The sequence below is a fragment of the Bombina bombina genome, chromosome 1 (genome assembly GCF_027579735.1).
Source record: "Bombina bombina isolate aBomBom1 chromosome 1, aBomBom1.pri, whole genome shotgun sequence".
In the NCBI taxonomy this organism is placed as follows: Eukaryota; Metazoa; Chordata; class Amphibia; order Anura; family Bombinatoridae; genus Bombina; species Bombina bombina.
Window position 1 is genome coordinate 1,495,659,407 of NC_069499.1, and position 24,087 is coordinate 1,495,683,493.

The window sequence follows — 24,087 nt, forward strand, 5'->3', positions numbered from 1 at the left end:
GCTATAGAATTCCGGACTTTAGCTGCTGAAACTATGTGGAATCATGGGGCCCTGCGTGCAGCGTTTCATAAAGGTCTTTGTGATCATTTGAAAGATGAATTGGTTTATAGGGATCTTCCTGATTCTCTAGAAGAACTTATCAACTTATGTATCAAGCTAGATGCTCGTTACTCTGAGCGTCTCCATGAACGTGACCGTAACAGAAGATCCTTTATCAGATCTTCTTTCCGTCCTATGCCTCGTTCACCAAACCTTCCTACTCCAAATACTTCTATCTCTGAGTCAAGTGAACCCATGGAGGTTGGTGCAATTAAATTATCCGAAGCTGAACGTCTCAGAAGGCGTAATCTGGGACTATGTCTTTACTGTGGTATTAAAGGGCATATGTTAAAAGATTGTCCAACTCTTCCAGTAAAAGCCAGGGCTTAACTCCAGAAAGAGGGACTGAGTTAAGCCAAATATCTTTTTCTACCCTCAATCCCAAGCTATTTGTTCCAGTCACTGTCCGTTTTGGCAACACCAAATTTCAGGCTCAAGCACTCATCGATTCCGTAGCTGCAGGAATGTTTATGGATTCGGACTTTGTTAATGCTTTTCATATTCCTTTGCTTTCCAAGAGCAAAGTAATCAAGGTCACTACTGTCAGTGGTCAACCCTTAGGTTCTGGTTTCATTCAATATTCTACGATACCACTTCTCATGTCTGTAGGAGTACTTCATTCCGAAACCATTTGTTTTGACATAATCTCTTCCCCACAGTTTCCTCTCATTTTGGGACTCCCTTGGCTTCAATTACATGATCCAGTTTTTTCATGGTCTAAAGGAGAGCTTGTTGCTTGGGGATCTTCTTGTTTCAAACAGTGTCTTCAAAGTACTCCCAAAACTTCTAGTACAGTTGTGGCAGCTTTGGACATTCCTGATTCCTTGCCTGGACATTATCATTCTTTCTGTGATGTCTTTTCTAAAAAGGATGCTGAAGTATTACCTCCACACCGGACCTTTGATTGTCCCATTGACCTACTAACAGGAGCTCCTCTACCTAAGGGTAAAACATACCCACTTTCTCATCAAGAAAATGTTTCACTTGAGGAGTATATCAAGGATAATTTGGCCCGAGGTTTAATCCGCCCTTCTTCTTCTCCAGTAGGAGCAGGTTTTTTCTTTGTGGAAAAGAAAGATGGAGGCCTTCGTCCTTGCATTGACTATCGAGCTCTAAATCAAATTACAATCAAGAATTGTTATCCACTTCCTCTCATTCCCGAATTATTTGACCGTCTCCAGGGTGCTTCCATCTTTACCAAATTGGATCTTCGTGGGGCATATAATTTGGTCAGAATTCGTAAAGGGGACGAGTGGAAAACTGCCTTCAACACTAGGTTTGGACATTATGAATATTTAGTTATGCCTTTTGGGTTATGCAATGCCCCTGCAGTTTATCAATATTTTGTTAATTAAATATTCAGAGACTATATTAATCAATTCGTTATTATCTATCTTGATGATATTTTGATTTATTCCCAGAATTTAGAGGACCACGTTCATCATGTTACACTAGTACTCCAGAGATTACGTGAAAATTCTCTCTTTGCCAAGCTTGAAAAGTGCTCATTTCATCAAGAATCTATTCATTTCCTGGGTTACATTATTTCCCCGTCTGGATTCAAGATGGATTCTGACAAACTGTAGGCAATTATAGACTGGCCTAGACCTACTTCCTTAAAATCTCTTCAAAGGTTCCTGGGGTTTGCCAATTACTATCGTAAGTTCATAAAAGACTTTGCTAACATCTCGGCACCCCTTACTGCTCTTACTAAGAAGGGTCAGGATTGCAAGCATTGGTCTGATAAAGCCTTACAGGCATTTGAATCTCTGAAATCTGCATTTACTTCTGCTCCCATTCTTTGCCATCCTGTTCCGAGTCTCCAATTCATCCTTGAAGTGGATGCTTCTCTGATCGCTGCTGGGGCAGTACTATCTCAGCGAAATCCTGTTTCTAGCAAGATCCTTCCTGTGGGATTTTTCTCCAAGAAGTTCAATACTTCTGAACTGAATTATGGCGTCGGTAACAAGGAATTGTTAGCTATTAAAATGGCTTTGGAAGAATGGAGACATCTGCTTGAAGGCACGGTTCAACCATTTCTTATTCTCACGGATCATAAAAATCTTCTGTATCTTCATACTGCCAAACGCCTCAACTCACTTCTTCTCCAGATTTAATTTTGTCCTCTCTTATATTCCTGGTTCTAAGAATACGAAAGCAGACGCTTTATCTAGACAATTTCTAGCCTCTGATTCTACATTTTTGGATTCTGAACCCATTCTCCGCCCTGCTAAAGTTCTAGCTCAGTTGTCTACATTTCCTTTCCAAGCATTACAGTCTTTTCAAGCTTCTGTTCCTTCATCCTTTAACATACCTCCTGGGATCTTATTTGTACCTACTGAATTCCACCTAAAACTTCTTCGTTGGGCTCATGATAATGTTCTATCTGGACATCCAGGAGTGCGTAATACTTTGTGGAGACTCAAACAACATGTCTGGTGGCCTTCCATGGGCAAAGATGTCAAGGATTATGTTGCAGCTTGTCATTCCTGTACCTCTAATAAACAGTCTTCATCTTTACCTCTTGGACTCTTACAACCTCTACCTGTTCCGTATTATCCCTGGTCTCATGTTTCCATGGATTTTATTACAGATCTTCCTAATTCTGCCGGAAACAAGACCATATGGGTTGTGGTAGACAGGTTTTCCAAAGCAGCTCATTTTGTTCCATTACCTGGATTACCATCGGCCCAGAAACTTGCTGAATTGTTTATTCTCCATATCACCAGATTACATGGTTTTCCTTTGGACATTGTTTCTCATCGTGGAGTTCAATTTGTCTCAAGATTTTGGAAATCTCTGTGCAAACAGTTTGAAGTTACCATATCTCTTTCTACTGCTCATCATCCTCAGTCCAACGGTCAAACTGAGCGGGTAAATCAATCTCTTGAATCCTATCTCAGGCACTATGTTAATCATCAGCACTCCAATTGGTCTCAACTTCTTCCTTTAGCTGAACTTGCTTACAATTCCCGTTTCAATTATTCTTTACAGACTTCTCCTTTTAAGGCAGCCTATGGATTTGCGCCTAGAACTTTTCCTATGTCTTCGGGAGGTTCTGGAGTTCCTGGAGCAGATCGTACAGTGAGAAATCTTTGTAAACACTGGAAGAAGGTTCGGGAAATTCTTCTTCTCTCTTCTCAAAAGTATAAACGATTTGCTGATCGCAGACGCCGGAAGGCACCCTCTTTTCGGACTGGAGACAAGGTTTGGATTTCCACCAGATTCATTCGTCTCAAACAACCTTGTGCTAAATTGGGTCCCAAATACATTGGACCATTCAGGATTGTTTCCAAGGTTTGTTCTACTGCCTACAGGGTGGCTTTACCAGACAACTTGAAGATTCACCCTGTCTTTCACGTATCTCTTCTTAAACCGGCAGTCTCTAACCGGTTTTCCACCAAATGTAAAGTTCCCTCTCCGTTCCTTGTGGATGGTACTTCAGAATTTGAGATCAGTCATATTCTTGATTCCAGATTACGGGGTAACCGTCTATATTATTTGGTCCACTGGAAGGGATATCCCATCACTGAACGTTCTTGGGAACCTGCTTCTCATGTCCGTGCTTCTGCTTTGATCAAACAGTTCCACGCTCAGAATCCCTCTAAACCTGTTCGTGTTCCCCGGAGGGGTCCTTGAGGGGACACTGTCGCGATCGCTCAGCTGCTGATCGCTTCCTTCTGTACAACGCGGTAGCGCTTTCTTGGTTGCTTAGCAACCTTGTTCTCCTCGGCCCCTTCTGCTGACGTCAGAGGGCCTTCTTATTCCAGCGTCTCCTCACCTCGGGGCCTGTTTGTTCTGTTCCTGGCTTGTAAGTAACTTTTGGATTACTTATTTTGAATCGGAATTACTGGCTTGTTTGATTCCTAACCCGCTTAACCCTTCCTGCCTGATTCCTGTTATCTGGACTATTGCTTGTTTGAACATTTCTACTGTTAACCCCTAACTGCCTGATTACACGTTGCTGGAACTTTGCTTGCTAGACCATTCTACTGTTTAACCCAAACTGCCTGATTACACGTTGCTGGACTTTGCTTGCTAGACCATTCTACTGTTTAACCCCTAACTGCCTGATTACACGTTGCTGGAACTTTGCTTGCTAGACCATTCTACTGTTTAACCCCAAACTGCCTGATTACACGTTGCTGGACTTTGCTTGTTTGACCATTCTACTGTTTAACCCCAAACTGCCTGATTACACGCTGCTGGAACTTTGCTTGTTTGACAAACTCTTCTGGTTAACCCCTGCCTGTCTGATTCGATGTTGCCGGTTATTGCTTGATGGATTACTCTTTTGGTTAACCCTTATCTACCCGAAGTTCTTCTCCTGACCCTGCTGTATCATCTTCCAGTTTATTTCTGTGAGTATACTATTGCAGCTGTCGCAGGGTCAGGTCCGGGAATATACTCACAGTGCTAGAGTGTTATTCTAACTTCATTTTAGCATTTGGGTCTAACTCTGGACTTAACCTATCCTGACAATCAGACTGTCTCCAACCTTGTATTGTTTCAGGCGTTCTTTAAAACAAAACAAACCCACCTATATAGGGAGGATTACATCTCTCCTCTCTTTTTCATCCTTAACAAAATAAATCATAAACTGCCTTGACCCGCAGAGGCAACAAAATCAACTTGACAAGCAAGACTGTTAGCTCCTGAGGGTAAGGACCTCCTTCTCGTGTCATAACTTGTTTTGTTTAAACTGTTATTTATTTGTATCTTAACACAAATCTGTGTTGTATACCTCTACTTTTGCATTCAGCTGTATAGAATGTTGCAGCGCTATACAGTCTAGTCAAAATTAAACTTCCATGATTCAGATAGGGCATTTATTTTAAACAACTTTCCAATTTACTTTTATCATCAAGTTTGCTTTGTTCCTTTGGCATTCTTTATTGAAAGCTAAGACTAGGTAGGCTCATATGTTAATTTCTAAGCCCTTGAAGGCTGCCTCTTATCTCAGTGCATTTTGAGTTTTTCACAGCTAGACAGTGTGCCATATAGATAAACATTGTGCTCACTTCAGTGAAGTTATTTATGAGCCAGCACTGATTGGCAAAAATGAAAGTCTGCATACAAAGAGAGAAGCACTCTACCAGAAACCAAAAATTGTCTGGCTCCTAAGCGTTATAGTCCTGCTTTTCAAATAAAGTTACCAAGAGAACGAAGAAAATTTGATAAAAGGAGTAAATTAGAAAGTTGCTTAAAATTGCATGCTCTATCTGAATCATGAAAGAAAAATGTTGGATTTAGTATCCTTTTAGCCTTTGTGTTTAACCCATGCAGAGTTTAAACACACATGCTTTTCAACAAAGGATACCAAGGAACAATATATATTTAATACATTGACGTCTCTTAAAATTGCATGCTTTATTTGAATTGTGAAATAATTTGTGTCATAAGCTTCGTAATTTAAAAAGAGATGTCAAAATTAAACTAATTCAGATAGACAATTTTCCAATTCACTTCTATTATCAAATTTGCCTCATTCTCTTGCTACACTTTGTTAAAAAGCATAAATAGGCCATAAATGGCTTTCGTCATTGACTAATTCAATGTGTTCATCTGCTCCCAGTAGTGCAATGTTGCCATTCAACAAAGGATGACAAGAGAATGAAGCAGATTTGATTAACTGGAAAGTTGTTTAAAATGGGTTATAATCTCGAAAGATAAAAATTGGCTTCATGTCCCTCCCTATGTGTGATGAGCTACAGAGAACAAGCAGGAAGTCAACTGGCTCCTTGCCTGGTTATGTGCCCCCATAAACCAATCAGAGAGTTTATCATAACAGCATGGCAAGAACTAAAGTAAATTGTCATATTTCTCATGTGCAAAAAATCATATTCCTGGAAGGGTTGATTAAAAATGTTTGGAATTGTACTGCATAATGTTGGCTCAACTAGCCACAAGTAATGCCGAACAGAAATCCGTGGATGGCTACACCATTATAGCAGCAATACTGGGTACAGAGGAAAGAGTCAGTTCTTCCAAGCAAAAACAAAAATCCAGCAAAAAAAAACTTCCGGTACCAACATGTCCACCCTTTGGCTTCACGTCAGCAGTGATAGCGTTATGTGAGACAGCCAATCATATACCTCACTTGTGACAGCTCTGCCAATGAGAAGCGGACTTGCTGGAGAAGTAGCAAAAAGACGCTAGCTGACAATCCCGTGACACAAAAAAAGGCAGCTGCTGCTGCAATACCACACTGATTGGTCCGTAAACAAAGGTGTCGTCCAATTATGTATAAGCGTTTCGGGTTTGATATTAACAGTAACCAATCAGAAGTAGAGGCTGTACTGACGAACTGTCAGCTGTTGTTTGTTTACTGCGCCGGCTTCGTGGCGGATGTTGTGTGACAAGGAGCCGGTGAACACCGGTGACAGCGAGGGGTACCCGGACAAGAGAAGCACGGGGTGCCGCTGGGTAAAAGGACCCGCTGGATAGCGGGTGACATGGAGGCCGGAGGTGCAGGAGATGGGGCTGAGGCGCTGACAGGATGGATCTGCTGTCTGTCTTACAACCAGGACTGCACGTAAGGCCCGGGCTATGATTCCTTCTCTCACAACCAGTTTATATAGCCTGACATGATGACACAGCCACATCATATTAACCAGGCAGTTCTTAAAGGGATATGTAACCCAAACATGTTTTGTGATTGAGCCAGACCATACCATTTTAAACCAGTTTTCAGTTTACGTCTATTATTAAATTTGCTTTGTTCCCATGATAGTCTGTGTTGAAGAGATACCTAGGTAGGCATCTGGAGCACTACATGGCAAAGAAAGAATGCTGCCATATAGTGCTCTTGCAAATGGATAACATTCTTGCAAAACTGCTGCCATATAGTGCTCCAGAAATGGCCCTGCTCCTAATCATACGTTCCTGCTTTTCAACAAAAGATACCAAGAGAAGGAAGAAAAGTTGATAATAGAAGTAATTTAGAAAGTTGTTTAAAAATCACATGCTCTATCTGGATCATAAAAGAAAAATGTTGGGTTTCATATCCCTTTCACTACATTTCTATAAGTAAACCAGCATTATGTTGGTTAAAAAAACAAACAGTAAACATACAGAATCTTTAAAGTGATGGTAAATCCTAGCGTTTGTGAAACGCTAGGATTTACAATAGGAACAAATAAAGGGGACTTTCAGTCATGAAGTATAAAATACTTCATGCTGAAAGGTCCGTTATTTGTTGTGGAAGCGTTTGCCTCACTGAGCAGCTCAGGCAGCCCACGGCAGAACGCTATTTTGCTGAGAGGTGACTTTCCACCTTTTAGCCAATAGCCGTGTGGGCTATCCAGTTTGGCGCCAGTTGGAACGCATGGCTATTTATACTTCATCACTGAAAGTCCCCTTTATTTGTTCCAATTGTAAATCCTAGTGTTTCACAAACGCTAGGATTTACAATCACTTTAAACTACAATATATTGCATTTTTATTGCCGCTTGATGTTTAAAATGCTAAACTATTTTTCCAGTATACAGCTACATGTAATAAAAAAAATTCTGCCTAAAATATTTAGTGACAGAGCTTTTGGAATGCCATGGTCTCCGAAAAAGCGATTTATGGAGTGTCAAAAGGGCCACCCATTTTTGGGGCCCTGGAGTTTGTCCTATATAAAGTATGAAACTATAAATGACACCGTCTGAGACCATACATACTTCTTCATAAACTAAATACAGGATGCACAGTATGATGCACCTTCTCATACCCTCACCCCTATTGACAGTGTGGGACCCAAAGTGGGAGGCCTAAGTGTCATTCACATAAATCCACATGATCTCACTGTGTGTCCCACACACTAGTGATTTATATGGTGTGTTAGGTATACATCAGCCGCAAATTAAAAATATATATGAATATGTGTATATACACATTAACATAAATATATGCATATACATATATATTTAAAGTGAAGGTCAATTTTGATGAATAAGTGCCCGGTTTTTAATAATCCTATAAAAAACAAGGGCACTTTAATTCATCAAAATTTACATTTCAAGCGTTTTCTTCAAAAACTTACCTTTTAATCCTGAATGCTGCTTCATCGATTCCCCTGGCCGTCGGAAGCCTCTGCCGGCTTCCTCCAATTACAGCGTTCCCCCCGGGGGAATCATGGCCTGACGGTACGCCGTAATTGGATGAAGCCGGATTCGTCATTTTGGACTTGCGATGGGCGGAGGAAGCACAGCAGCGCCTCTCAGGATTAAAAGGTACATTTTTGAAGAAAACGCTTGAAATGTCAATTTTGATGAATTAAAGTGCCCTTGTTTTTAATAGGATTAAAAAAACGGGTACTAATTCGTCAAAATTGACCTTCATTTTAAAGTAAAAACACAGTCCCCATATCCTTCAATGTAAAGCCACTTTTCAGTGCAGTTTTTTTTTCTAACACCCCACATCTCCTCACTTTAATCCCTTATAACTGCTTTTTGCCGTTTTTTTTCCAGAAAATAAAGATGCTCATATTTATTTAGTTTTTTAATGAAAGGAACTGTACACTTTATTTTTTAGGGCAATTGGGGTACATTTTATTACTTAACCAGAGGTCTGGCCTCTGGTTAATTGTGCAAAGTGCTCCCGCGAACTTGCAGGAGCATTAACCAGCCATTTGTAATGGCTATTTATTTAACGTGCGCCCGTAAACGGGCCAATTTGTCCCTTTACTGGCGCACGTTAAAATAGCGTTCCACTTGTAATCTAGACCTAAGTTTATTATCTTTGACCCCTTTGTACATGACACTTATACTTTCTTCTGTTTTCACCTTTATCATATTTTGTGCAACAGGAAGGAAGAATATGCTGCTTTCTAACTAGTAATATTTGTGCTGTGGGGCAATAAACTGCCGGTGTGCCAGCATTGCTATAATCAGAGGAATCTTTGAAATGGGAATAATCATAAAGAAGTTAATGGAATGGTTTATGCACAGTCACGGCTAAGCCTTGCAGCCTATCCTTGGTTTTGTGGGTTATGCGTTAGCAGGATAGTAAAATCCCACATTTTAATGGATCTGCCTCCCCCATTAGTCACCTGGTTTACACACTTTTTCAGTTTGTCATCAGTTTTTTATTACTATATCTGTCTACACTGTTTTACATTGTGACAATCGTACATATCCCAATGTCCTTTCTTGTGTCACAAGAACAGTTTGTGGTCTGATGCACTTTACACTGTCATGCATTTTATGTTGACTATGGTTATTAGCAAATCTAGTGCAGAACAGTCTAATTTTAAATTACATTTCTCGTTTTTGTTATCACTACCACACTGATCTATATCTTTCATCTCTGCTATTACAGTGATTATCAACTAAATACAGAATTCTGTGACAGTTGCATCAACTTTAGCAGGGAGGCCAAAATTAGGCCAACTAAGTAAAGATTTTCTTTGTGCCTGTTACATTATGGGTTGTCACAAAGGTGTCTTGCATATACTAACCATCACATATAAATACACAGCGACTTATATGGATGAATTAAGTAAATGTCTGTGGTACACTCAAGCCAGATGAGTAAAATATGTTTTTTTTTTCTAAAATCCCAAAGAATACAGTGTTGTCACTAATAAATAAGTTATGGCTAAGGACATATACAGTAGCTTGCACTATTCAGTCAGTAAATATAAATGCAAATATACACATCCAGCCTAAGGGACTAATGGAACAGACTCTTATGTGTGACATCGGCCTCGTCAGTCTCGCAATCCGTGGGTCTGGCAATCTTTTCCAAAAAAGTGGACTGACCTCTCAGTTCTGACGAGTGGCGATGTGTCTCCCATAGGAAATAATAGTGATCACAGATTCAGCAAAAGTCCACCCACATCGCCTCTTATCTGCAATCACTGGTGGGGGGCTGTATTTGATGTGTTCTTACATAACATAGACTGTGCGTTTACTGACATAAAAAACGGTTTCTGTGTAGGAACACTTTAAATAATGCACATGTAAACTTGGTTTTACTGTACATGCTATAGATTTCACACACTGGAATATCTCGCCACTGAAAAGCTGGCAAGACTGATATAGCTAAAGGTGTATCTAAGATGGAAGACAGTGCTTTGAAGATTACAAACTCACAGCGATATTTCCCCATTAAAATAGAGGTTACTCCTATAGAACGCTCATCAAACTCCCACAGAATGCCTATATTTTCTTAATGTCTGTAATCTACATTGTTAATGAAGACCAAAAGAACCTTCCTATTAAACCTATAGGAGTTGTGGGGATGTGGGTATATTATACATACACATACAATATTTTATTAATATGTATTTTATTGTATAATGCTAGAATATGTATTATAATTATTGTCGCATGTATTTTTTTCTTTTGGTGTGTTTCCTTTTCTTTTTTTATTTTTTTTATTTAAGGGATACTAAATCCAAAATTTTTCTTTAATGATTCAGATAGAGCATTCAACTTTTAAACAACTTTCTAATTTATTCCTATTATCAAATTTTCTTCGTTCTCTTGCTATTTTATTTAAAAAGCAGAAATCTAAAACTTAGGAGCTGGCCCATTTTTTTGTTCAGAACTTGGGTTATGTTTGCTTATTGGTTGACTGAATGTAGTCACCAATGAGCAAGCGCAATCCAGGGTTCTGAACCTAAAATGGGCTGGCTGCTAAGCTTTACATTCCTGCTTTTTAAATAAAGATAGCAAGAGAACAAAGAAAAATTGACAATAGGAGTAGATTAGAAAGTTGCTTAAAATTGCATGCTCTATCTGAAACATGAAATAAAACATTTGGATTTATTATCCCTTTAAGGAAGATTTCGTGTTTGTGATATAAATATGTCATAGAATACAGTAGCTGTGACTTTCTAGTTTTCTTTATTACTGATAAAAGTTCTCACATTTTCTGAATATGTTATACTTATATTCTATATTAAAGGGACACTGAACCCAATTTTTTTCTTTCATTATTCAGATAGAGTATGCAATTTTAACCAACTTTCTAATTTACTCCTATTATCAATTTTTCTTAATTATCTTGCCATCTTTATTTGAAAAGCAAGAACGTAAGTTTAGAATCCGGCCCATTTTTGGTTCACAGCCTGGGTTGTTCTTGCAGATTGGAGGCTTAATGTCAGCCACCATAAAACGAGTGCTGTCCAAGGTGCTGAACCAAAATTCGACTGGCTCCTTAGCTTAGATGTCTTCTTTTTCAAATAAAGATAGCAAGAGAACGAAGAAAATTTGATAATAGGAGTAAATTAGAAAGTTGCTTAAAATTTCATGCTCTATCTGAATCATGAAAGAAAAAAAATTGGGTTTAGTATCCCTTTAATAATACGTTTGTTACAGTGCGGTCACAATATTATAAGTTCTCACTGTTATACTTATAATATTGCGATCCCACTGTAGGTGGCAATGTGGCTTCGAAAATTTTGCCAGCATCACCACCCACTAAGATTTATAGTAAAACGCCTCTTGGCAAGACTGCCTTCAAACACTGTTGTGTTTCACTGGCAATCTCGTTCCCGCAACGGATCCCTTTTGAATATATTGCCACATCGGGGATGTTTCGATCATTAGGGCCCTAGTGAGCCAATGACAAGAAGCATACTTGTGTAGCCACCAATTAGCAGCTAGTTTCCAGTATTCTCAAAGTCTAGGATAAAAAGCACATATAGGAACGATGTATGGATGATTTTATAAATTGTGTGTATATGTATATATATATATATATATATATATATATATATATATATATAATGTATATCAATTTGTGATACTATATAAAGTATTTTTTGCACTGAAATTACTGGTTTTCGTTCCTATATGTGCTTTTTATCCTAGACTTTGAGATTGCACTTATTTGGGCAATCTTCTTTCTTTTTTCTGCTTATGATTAAATAGTTTTCTAGGTTGCACTATAGATATATTTGAAGATTTTAGAGGTGAGCTTTACTAAACGTTTTTCTGTGTTAGTTTCCAGTATTGCTGCTACTGAGCCTATCTAGTTACGCTTTTCAAGAAAGGTTACCAAGAGATTAGGGTTACAACTAACGATTGTTATTATAATCAATTTAATAGGATAATTATTTTTTCAAGTAATCAGATAAGAAAATAATCAAATTTTTTTCCCCTATATTTAAAATAAAATCCATATACTCAGTGTTACAAATATAAACTTCAGACTAAGGGGCATATTTATCAAGCTCCGAATGGAGCTTGGTGTCCCTTGTTTCAAGCGAGCCTGAAGGTTCGCCGGAAACGGAAGTTATGGAGCAACGGTCTAAAGACCGCTGCTCCATAACTTGTGCGTCTGCTCTGAGGCGGCGGACAGAAATCAACCAGATTAAATATGATCGGGTTGATTGACACCCCTTGCTAGCGGCCTGGCCGCAAATCTACAGGGGGCGGCATTGCACCAGCAGTTCACAAGAACTGCTGGTGCAATGATATATGCCGACAGCATATGTTGTCGGCATTTATTGATGTGCGGTGGACATGATAACTTACTTCGTATCATGTCCGCTCGCACATTGATAAATATGCCCCTAAAACTTTACATTAACACAACTGTTAGTCCAATTTTTAAGCATCAGAACAAATTTTTATAATTCAACAAAACCACAAACTGTTTGAAAAGAGTTAGAACTAGAAAGAGTTAGACTATCACTGTTTGTAACATTCACTCTTTCAGAAACTTTGCATTGAAATGAAAAAAAAAAACTGTCAACATGTCCACATGCTACTTGCTGAGGCTGGCTCTCTTTTTGCAAGCTATTTTGCCTGCAGCAGAGAAGAGGCGCTCAGATGGCGTTGAGGTGTCTGAGATGCACAAGTAGGGTTTTGTCAATTTTGCAAGGTGGGATATTTATCTTTGTTAGCTCCACCAATGCAAAGTGTTTTCATCCTTGGCAAAGGGCCTCTCAACAAAATAAGCCTGTACTTCATTCTAACATAAAAATATCTTGAATAGCTATATGCAATGGTAAATAACTAGCTATAAGGTTAAGGAAAAAAATATCTAGTCCTCTCTTAATATAACAGATATCAACTTATAAAAGTTGAATCTGGTACATATCACAATTTATTAAAAATATAAAAACTATTAAAGTCAAAAGCGCTAAGTACTATATATCAATAACAGGACAAAGCCTTACACATTTATTTGTACAGTACATATAATCGGCAATAGCAAACAGATAATAGTGCACATCAATTCAAATAACAACTCACATCAATCTAGGGCTAAGTTTAAATAACAACCATGGCGGTATATCATGCAAAGCATAGTCCCAAATCGCCTGATTTAAAGGGAAACTCAAGTCAAAATAAACTTTCATGATTCAGACAGAACATGCAGTTATAAGACACTTTCCAATTAACTTCCATTATCAAATTTTTTATATACACACTTTCTGGGGAACAAAATCCTACTGAGCATGTGTACAAGCTCACAGGGTATATGTATACAAGTCTGTGATAGGCTGATGGCTGTCACTTGATACAGGGGGCCGGAAAATGGCAGAAAAAAAATAATAAAATAAAATTTGACAGAAAAACCTCTGTTCATTTGAAATTCAAAGTAGGTGTCTTTGCCTTGTCTTTTTTTTTTTTTCTTTTTTTAATTTTTATTGAGGAAATTCAATATAAACATCACAGTGTATAGTACATTGTAAATAAATTACAATAGGAACATCTCTAGTGAGGCAGTACATACCTGTTAAGACATATGAGTGCATAAAGTATATTTCCACAAACAATCTATCCAGATAAAATAGAAATTCAAATAAGGATAAGGTTATATTATAGAATGTATATTGGTCTCACAAGCTAAACCTAGGTCAATAGTATATCCTGCTAGCACTCATAGCGCCCATATCTTTCCTCATTTTTTTCTTTTATAGGAAGGGGAATATTATGTGCCGCTTTTTCATATTAAACATCTAATAGTGGATAGGAAAATGCAATGGAATCTGTGTTCCTTAGTTTACATTGGTAAACAGGGCCTAAGGGAAAACCCCTAGGGGGGGGAATACGGAGCCAATCCAAATATAGAGTAAAATAAATCAAATATTACCCTCTCGTAGCATATAAATAACGTGCCTTTTCAACTATATACAAGTAACAGTTAGGCAATTAGAAGTAAACCTTCTCCCAGTTATAGCGCAGAACAGCTGAGGTACACTACATGTTATATAAGTGTAGTTGAGCTCTCATGTGAGTCCGGATTAAAGATAAGCTCCCAGATATCTCAGGATAATCTAAAACTGGGAAATACCCCATTCAGTTTAAGAGTGAGGAATACTATGAATTTAAAAAAAACAGGGGGCTATATGTAACCACTGTAGGTATTAAGAGAAATACCAATACTATAGGGTTGAAAATTGCAAATAAACATGGGTAGACCATCCCGGCCGCAGACAGCCCACCCCTTTCAATACATAGTACAAGTAGAACCCAAATGTATAATGTAGTGACAATAGATTGCTTCATACGGGACTAGGTATATACATGCTGCACATCCATATAAGCAATTAAGAAACTCTGAATGTATATAGTAATCCTCAGTGAGAGGCAATACGAGCTGTGCAGGAATATTCATCAGTATAGCTCCGGCCCGGGGGCATGGGCCCTATACCCCAGAGCCTAGAGTAAAAAAGTAGCTCCCTTGCGTATCATATACTGGGTAATATATTATATACGTATGAAATATAATCAACAGTAGTGCTTACATCCGTAGCACCTAACAATAAGTGTATACTATAATTGGACTATACTATAGTTAGAATTAAAAATGGTTGCAAAATACTACTATAAGGAGAGACCTTTGGTGTGTGGTATAAATCTTCACTATTTCCTTATGTATTACAGTAAATATTGTCCCTCTATGTCTCCCTGTCTCAGTCGCCCGCAGTGCGACACAATAAAAACCAATAGAATATTTGAGGCAGGCCCTAGCTCTGAAGTTATTCAAACAATGCGTGTTTCTCCAGCATTCAAAGTATAGCATACACTTGTAATACACAAACATAGGAGGGGATAGGTACAAGGTACAAACCCCCCCCATACCTGTATAGATATCTTAAACAACTTAACTCTAAATAGCTTAGTAAAGCACACATAATTACATAGCTTTATAAAAGGAATAGTAAGTCTCTGAACAGCAAACCACAATATAAAATGATAGTGTCCAGCATATTACGCAGTGTCTCTGGACTCAGATCCTACTAAAAATATCTTTATCCTGCTTCAAAGTAATTCAAGCTCACAACAGAGCCAGTTATGAGGCCTCGGGACTCAAGGAGATTCACATCCCTAGGCGATCTCTGCACCCCAAGTGAGCTCCAATAGAGTAGCCTATAGGCAAGGGCTGTATGTGATCTTTGTTCCCATATACACATTCCACTCCTCTGAGGTATGTCTGCCATTGACGTTACCCTTAAAATGTTAAATAATACCTCCAATTGCAAATCATATGGCTTATTGATAGTGTTCAGTTCCTTGCTATCATCTGGCATTGTATTGCTTCGCGGTAGAGCAAGTGCCGGCGTTGTTAGTAAATATTCTTTACCGTTACACTGTGCTATCTGAACAGTTTGGGTATCTGAGGAGGTGGTGTGGGTAGCGGATAAGCTGAAGGCCTCACCTATTACATCTAGAAGTGCCGCCCTGCAAGAATCCAACACCTCGACGATCCGACTCAAAACAAACTCCGCCATACCTGCATACAATCAAAATTGGTCTTGGAGATATTGCAGCTAAAATCTAGAAACGGAAGACTCTGCAGTCATGTCAAAGTGAATTAGACGTTGTTTAGAGGCTGTTCAGATCCTCGTGCATTAAGTAAAGATGGGAGGTAAGATGGCGGCTTTCGCGGGCTATTATGCGGTCCTGAATCAGGTCTGCAGCTGTAGCTATAAGGAGCTATATGGGACTCCACACGCTGTTCTTTTATCCCTAATGTGCCCGTAGAGTTAGATGGTGTTGGCAGCTTGCATAAGGAGTGTCCCAGTAGATCCGTCTATCAGCCCTGTAAAATCGTCAGTCTGATCAGAGCTCCTTCGGTCACTATCAAGAGCGGTGCGATTCTGCAGAAATCACTGATTATGTGCTGTAATTAGGCTTTTGTGTGGAACTAGGGTAATTTAAAGAGATATTTTTAGCCAACTAGAGCTCTATATGAAGTTATTTAGCTAATATATAGTGGGAGCTCCGCTCCTCTGCGTCCAGTCAGCTCCATAGTTGGCTCCGCCCCCCTTGCCTTGTCTTTTTATCATGCACGTGTTAATTATGCAATTCTAATGCATTGAGTGATCCTTTATATAAACAATCCAAATGATGATTGCAGTTATTTCTGGGTTGCACATAAGCCAGGAGTAGTTGTAGACGTCCTTAAGCAAAGGGCATAACCATAAAACACAATACCATGTGCAGGAGCTAATTGGAGTGAAGCAGCTGGTGTCATGCGCAGACCAACTAATCGATAATGAGATTTCTTGACCACTATTTTTGTAATCGTTTATTAGTTGTTGCAGAAACTCTACAAGAGATGAAAGCAAATTTAATAATAGAAGTAAATTGAAAAGTCTCTTAAAATCGCACTAAATCGCATGCTTTATCTGAACCATTGTTTAATTTTGACATTGATGCAACTGCAAGAGATATCCAGCCCTATCCTATAGACCGTGCAGTGCCTACAAGCATTTTAGCAGTGTGGGGACGGATAATGGCTCCTACAAAATTACATTTACTTATTAACGCACCTGCTGCATACAGCCTAGCTTGGCAACTATTGGCGATGAAACCCAAATGACGCAACAAAACGGAAAATCCGACGAAGACCTATTTTTCTACAAAATTCTCTCTCTATACATTAAATATAGAAGCTGAATTCTCCATGATAGGTTTTGTATATAGTTTGAAAGCATTCAGAAGTGTTTCAGAATAAAGTGTGATTGTATATTTTAGGAATCATGTGAGGAAGTAAACTATAGCTGGTCATCCTTGTGTGTAGACGCTAATAATATTATATTCAGTACAGTAGACTGTAAGAAATACGTACAACTGCTCAATAACTGAGTATATTTTACATCTAAAAACCTTTTATTCCCAGTTCCCAATTACGTATAAGTCCAATAAGAACGTAAGCTGTGTTGGAATCCACATGGATGCTTTATAAGTTGTTAATCAATGGAATGGTAAAATGGGAGCTAAATTAATATTTTCTGCTTTTAATTAGTGCTTCCAAGTCAGCCCAGGAAAACAAAAAGCTTTGAAAGAAAATGTGCACGTGATTTGGTGAACAGAAAAATTCCTTTTGTTCTGTGTTTCTTTTTTTTTTGGCATAGTTTTTCCCTTAACAAAGGCAGCTGTGTTCATACTTTTTATAAATTAATTAAAAAAGAATACTACTTTTGACTCACCCAGTGACAAAAAAACACTTGCACACTGCGGTCATACTCGGGACATAAAGGTGTAGTTTAAAGGGATATGAAACTCAAACATATTTTCTTTTGTGATACAAACAAAGCCGACCATTTTTAAAAAGTTTCCAATTTACACCTATTATGACATTTGCTTTGTTCCTTTGATATTCTGTGTTTAATAGATACCTAGATAGCATGAACAAGTGCTGCCATCTTGTGCTCTTGCAAATGGATAATTCTTCTAAGCATTTTCAACAAAAGATACCAAGAGGCGAAGAAAAATTGATAATAGAACCAAATTAGAAAGATGTTTAAAATCGCATGCTCTATCTATCTGAATCATGAAAGAAAAAAAATGGGGTTTTATATCCCTTTAAATTGCTTCTGCTTAAAGGGACACTGAACCCAATTTTTTTTTCTTTCATGATTCAGATAGAGCATGCAATTTTAAGCAACTTTCTAATTTACTCCGATTATCAATTATTCTTTATTCTCTTGCTATCTTTGTTTGAAAAAGTAGGCATCTAAGCTAAAGAGCCAGCAAAATTTTGGTTCCGAACAATGGACAGCACTTGTCTATTGTTTCTGTCCAATCAGCAATCAAAACCCAGGTTGTTCACCAAAAATGGGCCGGCATCTAAACTTGCATTCTTGCTGTTCAAATAAACATATCAAGAGAATGAAGTACATTTGCTAATAGGAGTAAATTAGAAATTAGAATACATGCTCTATCAGAATCACGAAAGAAAAAAATTTGGGTTCAGTGTCCCTTTAAGTTTTCTTCACAAGAAGTAGACTGCTGAATGGGACACTGTATTGCAAAAATATTCACTCTAATTCGTTAGAGCATATAATTTTTTACACTGCTCACACTGGAAGTCTGTGTTTGATTCTCATAAAGGGGTTAAACACATCTATAAAATCATTCTCAGGAGCGTTAGAGAACTCCTGGTCCTGAGCAGGAATAAGCCAGTGAACACAACTTTTACATCGGTTGTTGACAACTTGGCACCTCCTACCATAACATAAAAATCACTCGCTAATCCTCAACCCTGGCATACTCCTCTTACACGGTACCTATGCAGATCTTCCCACACTGCTGTGTGACATTTGGAGGAAATCTCGATGTTCAGCTGAATTTTTTTTCACTACAAGTTAATCTTAAACTCTTATTATTCTGTAAATGTTCGTAGAATAAAACTCCTACCGCTTCACCTGTACGCTTGTGCTGTTTTTAGTGTATTAAGTAACCTGCTTCTTATTAGTGTTCGGTTATGGGAACAGATTACTTGGTTCACTAAAAACAGCACAAGTGTACAGGTTAAAATGGTAGGAGTTTTATTCGACGAACATCTACTAGATGTAAATTCAAAAGAATGCGCACTAAAGATTTGGAAACTAAGAAGCTGATTGGCTAAGAGAAGAACCCCGGGCTAATCCAGCTGTCTGCTTTACCTAAGAAGTGGGAGACGGGAACCACGGTAACTGCTCACAAGCGATATTAGCAAAAACAGACAGATTCCATTGAGTAAGATGTAGAGGACATCTGAAATCCTGCAGGTACTATCTAATCTTTGGTAAAAATCAGCCGTTTGGGCACAGAGAAAGAGAATACAGATCTCACATTGGAAATCTAATTGGGCCGTTGTGACAAACCCTTCTTATTAAAATTGGATATAATTATAACAAACTATTTACCACATCTTATAAGAAATTCTATGTGAGGTTTATTATACGAGGATTATTGATCACAAAAATAATTAACTGTGTATGAGAGTCAAATTTATATTGCATCAGAGTATATGCACTTAAAACTTAATATGCACGTTTCAAGTTGATCTTATTAGCCACAAATGTTTAGAAGGTTACTAGTATGTTTTTATGTTTTAGGATTAAGGTTAATATACCTAATTGTGACACCGGTGTCTGTAGTTTTTACTGTGACAGGCATATTTTGTTATTTTAATATTCAATGTGTAAGTACAAATAAATTTATCTTTATAGCAATAAGCAGAGTTGTGAACTTTTTTGTAATACATTTACTACATGTATTGGATTGATAATTTATAATTATTAGAATTTTATATACATTTGAATAGACTGCCTTTGGCGCCTCCCACACCCTTTATTTCTTTTTAACATTTTGCCTCAAAACTTCTGGAAAGACTTGTATATGCATGTTTTATCTCATTTCCTCACAATAAACTCCATCATTGATCCATTGCAATCTAGATTTTGCCTGCCGACAATCCACAGAGACCACAATGATTAATGTTACTACTGACCTAATTGCAGCAAAATGAAAAGACCACTTCTCTCTGTTAATTAATCCTTCTCGATCTGTCTGCAGCCTTTAATACTGTTGACCACCCTCTCTTGCTCCAAACCCTCCAATCCTTCGGCATTTGCGACACAGCCCTCTTGTGGTACCTTTAGTGTAGCCTTCTCTGGCGCATCCTCTGCCCCTTTACCACTTTCTTTTGCGGTACCACAAGGCCCTGTCCTTGGTCCCCTTCTCTTCTCAATTTATACATCATCCTTAGGTTCCTTAATAAAGCCCCACGGGTTTCAATATCATTTGTATGCTGATGATAACCAAATCTACCTCTCTGCACCAGACCGATCCCCTTCATTGCTAACTCATGTCACTAACCGTCTTTTTAATATTTCATTCTGGATGTCCTCTCATTGCCTTAAGCTAAATTTCTTCAAAACCTAGTTCCTTATTGCCCCCCTTTTCCCAAAATTGCTATCCCTCATCTTTCTATAACTGTTGATAATAACATCATTACCCCAACCACTCATGCCTGATGTTTTGGGGGCACACTTGACTTGATCTTTCTTTCACACTCCACACCCAGTCTTTGGCCAATTCCTACTGTTTCCACCTTAAAAACATCTCCAAAATGTGCTCTTCCTCACATAAGACACAACTAAGACTTTAGTCCACTCTCTCATCATCTCCCGTCTTGACTATTGCAGCTCTATCCTCTCTGGTCTTTCTTGCTGCAGTCTATCTGATCTTCCTTACACGTCACTCCTCATCTGCTCATCCCTTCATTGGCCTCCTCTAACCTCCAGAAAAAAACACAAAATCCTGACATTCAAGGTTCTCGATAACAATGCATCCTCTATCTCTCAGACTTCATCTCCAGATACTCTTCCCTCCTGTCCCCTTCGCTGTGCTCATGACGTCCTTCTCTTCTCCTCTCTTGTTACCTCTTCACATTCCTGTCTACAGGACTTCTCCAGATTTGCCCCTATCTTGTGGAACTCTCTGCCTCACTCCACAAGACTCTCCCCTAGTTTTTAAAGTTTGAAGTTTAAAGATTCTACTGTTCAGGGATGCATACAATATACACTAACATTTTCTTACCTCAGTTCCTCTCCTCCTTCCTTTCCCCCCCCCCCCCCAATCCCAATAGCATGTAAGCCCAGCTGTTTTGTAGATCACCTTCAATGGAGCAGATTTACAACTCTTTTGTCTCCCATAAATGCTACCTTGCATATTAGACTTCTGTTTATAGTGCTGCGGAATCTGTTTGTGCTCTACAAATAATTGATAAAAATAATAAATAAGGGAACTAATCGGCAGTTGCATGACCTCGCCAATCATTGGCAGCGTTCAACGGAGGTGCTGCAATGCTTGTGTGGGTTAAACATACAGAGTTTTAGTGTAAGTAGTGTTGGAATAACATGCACTAACAAAAAAGTCCCTTTTTCAAACCATTGTAAAATTATTGTATTTAAGGAATTCAGATATGTTTTACCTCCTTCAGGAAATATTTGGCTTTTCATGGTTACTATCTAACCACCAAGATGGAAGGTTTGTGGAGGCTGCCCCCTCCCTTCTGTTTTGGTAAAAGTGATGTAAATTATAGGACTGCACAGACTACACGAAGGACCATATTCATTTTATTTTGTTTCCTCATCAGATTGCTGACCATATCTTTTAAAAAGCTACCAGTCAGATATTATATCTACTAAGTGTTATGTTCAATAGACTAGAAATGTAAAATTATTTAGCTATATAGCTATTATAGATTCTGCTCACATGAGTGTCAAATGGAAATATGCTACAGCAAGCTATCTATTGTACAAACCTAGATAGACACGTGCAAAGGATCTCTTGACCCCAGCAGCCCATTTATTTGCCACAACTACTTCAGCCCAATTTAAGAAGAACATTATTTCTCTACTAGATCACCCCTTCCATGTTTTATTTTAAGACTAACTACATTTTAGTATATGTGATAATTCACCTATGTGGAATAACAGTAGAAACCATAAAAAGTGAAATCTGGGAACGGCATTGAGTGTTGTCTTTGGCTGTTTCCCCTGGTTGTGAAGCTGTGGATATATGGTAAACTAATGGTGTTAATCTTTGTGCATTTACTTACCAGGTCATTGGCCATAGGAATGAAAAATGGCTACAAGCTCTTTTCTCTGAGCTCTGTAGAGCAGCTTGACCCAGTACATGAAAGCAGTAAGTGTCTTTTCTACTACTACCATTACCACCAAACTTTTTACCAGCCAGGTGGCATTCTAATATAGTCGGGTGGGGACAGTGTTATAGTTTTTTAATTATTATAACATTTTCTTATAGCCAAAGCTAAACAAATTAATCGCATCATTTTAAATAAATGTATTTAATGGTAGTTTGAGCAATTAACATTAAACTTTTTTAATACTAAGTAATTTTAGATTATTTTAGCAGGATGGTCAGTAAAAATCAGCCGAGTGGTGGACCCATTAAAAAGGTCATGGGGAGAACACTGAGTTAATGCATTGCATGTGGATTATTGTTATTTCCTTCAGTTAACAAGACTGTCCCACCAGACTAAGGTTCCTGCTGAGAATATCAGAGTTTAATATCAGTTATGTGAAGGGAATTAAACTAAAAAAGGAAACCCACTGATTAAAATGTTTATTAAATTAAAATATAACAGCTTCGCAGCATACATTCTTTATTTTGCTTGTTGTTTGCTGTAACATGTATCTGTTTGTTGCAGTCACAGAGACTGGATCTCAAAGTGTTTGTTTGACATTTCATATGCACTACTTGCATTTACACCCTTCAGCTTTCCAGGACATACATTTTCTTAGTGATTGTAATGTCTGGCACTTTAAGACATAGTATATAAAATTTATCTTAAAAACAGTGGCAGTTTCATTCATTATAATTTTTAAAGACCGTTCCTTTGTAAAATTATTACCATTTAGTTATGGCAACATCCCGCCCTTCCTCCGCCCACATCTCATACTGTATTTAGTTGATCAATGACAAATCCGGTTTCATCCAATCATTGCGTGCCTCCTTTGGCGTCCAGCTCGCAGAAGAATGGCGGGATGTTTGCCATAAATAAACTAGGACAGTGGGAGACCAAGCGCCAAGGAGAGAAAGCACCTTTAGCTCTGAACAAATGGTTACCTAGCTAACCAAGAAAAAGACAAGAATATAGGGGTGATGAACAGAGCGCCTATAATCTGAAGGCTAAGGTGACTATAGTGTTATATTAAAAATCTCCTATAGTATCTAGTACTAAGAATCAATATTATATGTGTTAAATTATAACGAAAAACATGGATCCATGTGTACAATAAAACATAAAATCAATACTTGGGAATTTTAAAACAAAACAAAAAGTAATGCCCAGAGCGTGTGTAACTCAATCGTAGTGAAAAACAAAAATTAAATAAAATTGTGTATACACAGAGAAAGGAAAATTATAAAAATATAAAAATACAAAAAGTACAGAAAATACAAAACCAAAAAATGCAAATAGTCTCAAAGTGGAGACATTGCATAGATTCTCACCACCAGGAATACAAGTTTGATATTTTACATTCTATTTCTCCAACATTGGTGTGTCTGGTCCACGGCGTCATCCTTACTTGTGGGAATATCTCTTCCCCAACAGGAAATGGCAAAGAGTCCCAGCAAAGCTGGCCATATAGTCCCTCCTAGGCTCCGCCCACTCCAGTCATTCTCTTTGCCGTTGCACAGGCAACATCTCCACGGAGATGGTTAAGAGTTTTTTGGTGTTTAAATGTAGTTTTTATTCTTCTATCAAGTGTTTGTTATTTTAAAATAGTGCTGGTATGTACTATTTACTCTGAAACAGAAAAGGATGAAGATTTCTGTTTGTGAGAGGAAGATGATTTTAGCAGACAGTAACTAAAATCGATTGCTGTTTCCACATAGGACTGTTGAGATGAAGTAACTTCAGTTGGGGGAAACAGTTAGCAGACTTTTCTGCTTAAGGTATGACTAGCCATATTTCTAACAAGACCATGTAATGCTGGAAGGCTGTCATTTCCCCTCATGGGGACCGGTAAGCCATTTTCTTAGTCAAGCAAACAGAATAAAGGGCTTAATATGGGCTATAAAACTGGTAGACACTTTTATGGGCTAAATCGATTGCTTTATTTGGGCATTTTATACATGTTTATGCTGATAATTCTCATTTATAAACTTGGGGAACGTTTTTTAACGGCAGGCACTATGTTAGACACCTTTTCCAGTCAGGGAAGGCCTTCCCAGTTGTACGCTGAGCCTCATTTTCGCGCCATTACTGCGCAGTTGTTTTTTGAGAGCA

The 24,087-nt window shown here is 38.2% G+C and overlaps 1 protein-coding gene across 1 annotated transcript in view; it reads left to right on the plus strand.

Annotated features, from left to right (window-relative positions):
• Positions 1 to 6,404: 6,404 nt before the first annotated feature.
• The window catches only part of LOC128666693 (WD repeat domain phosphoinositide-interacting protein 1), a 202,874-nt gene continuing 185,191 nt past the window's right edge, over positions 6,405 to 24,087 (plus strand). Inside the window, exons 1-2 of the mRNA XM_053721434.1 lie at positions 6,405 to 6,634; positions 21,892 to 21,974. Coding sequence (XP_053577409.1) covers positions 6,555 to 6,634; positions 21,892 to 21,974 — 163 coding nt within the window. The 5' untranslated portion in view covers positions 6,405 to 6,554. The remainder of the gene's footprint in view (positions 6,635 to 21,891; positions 21,975 to 24,087) is intronic.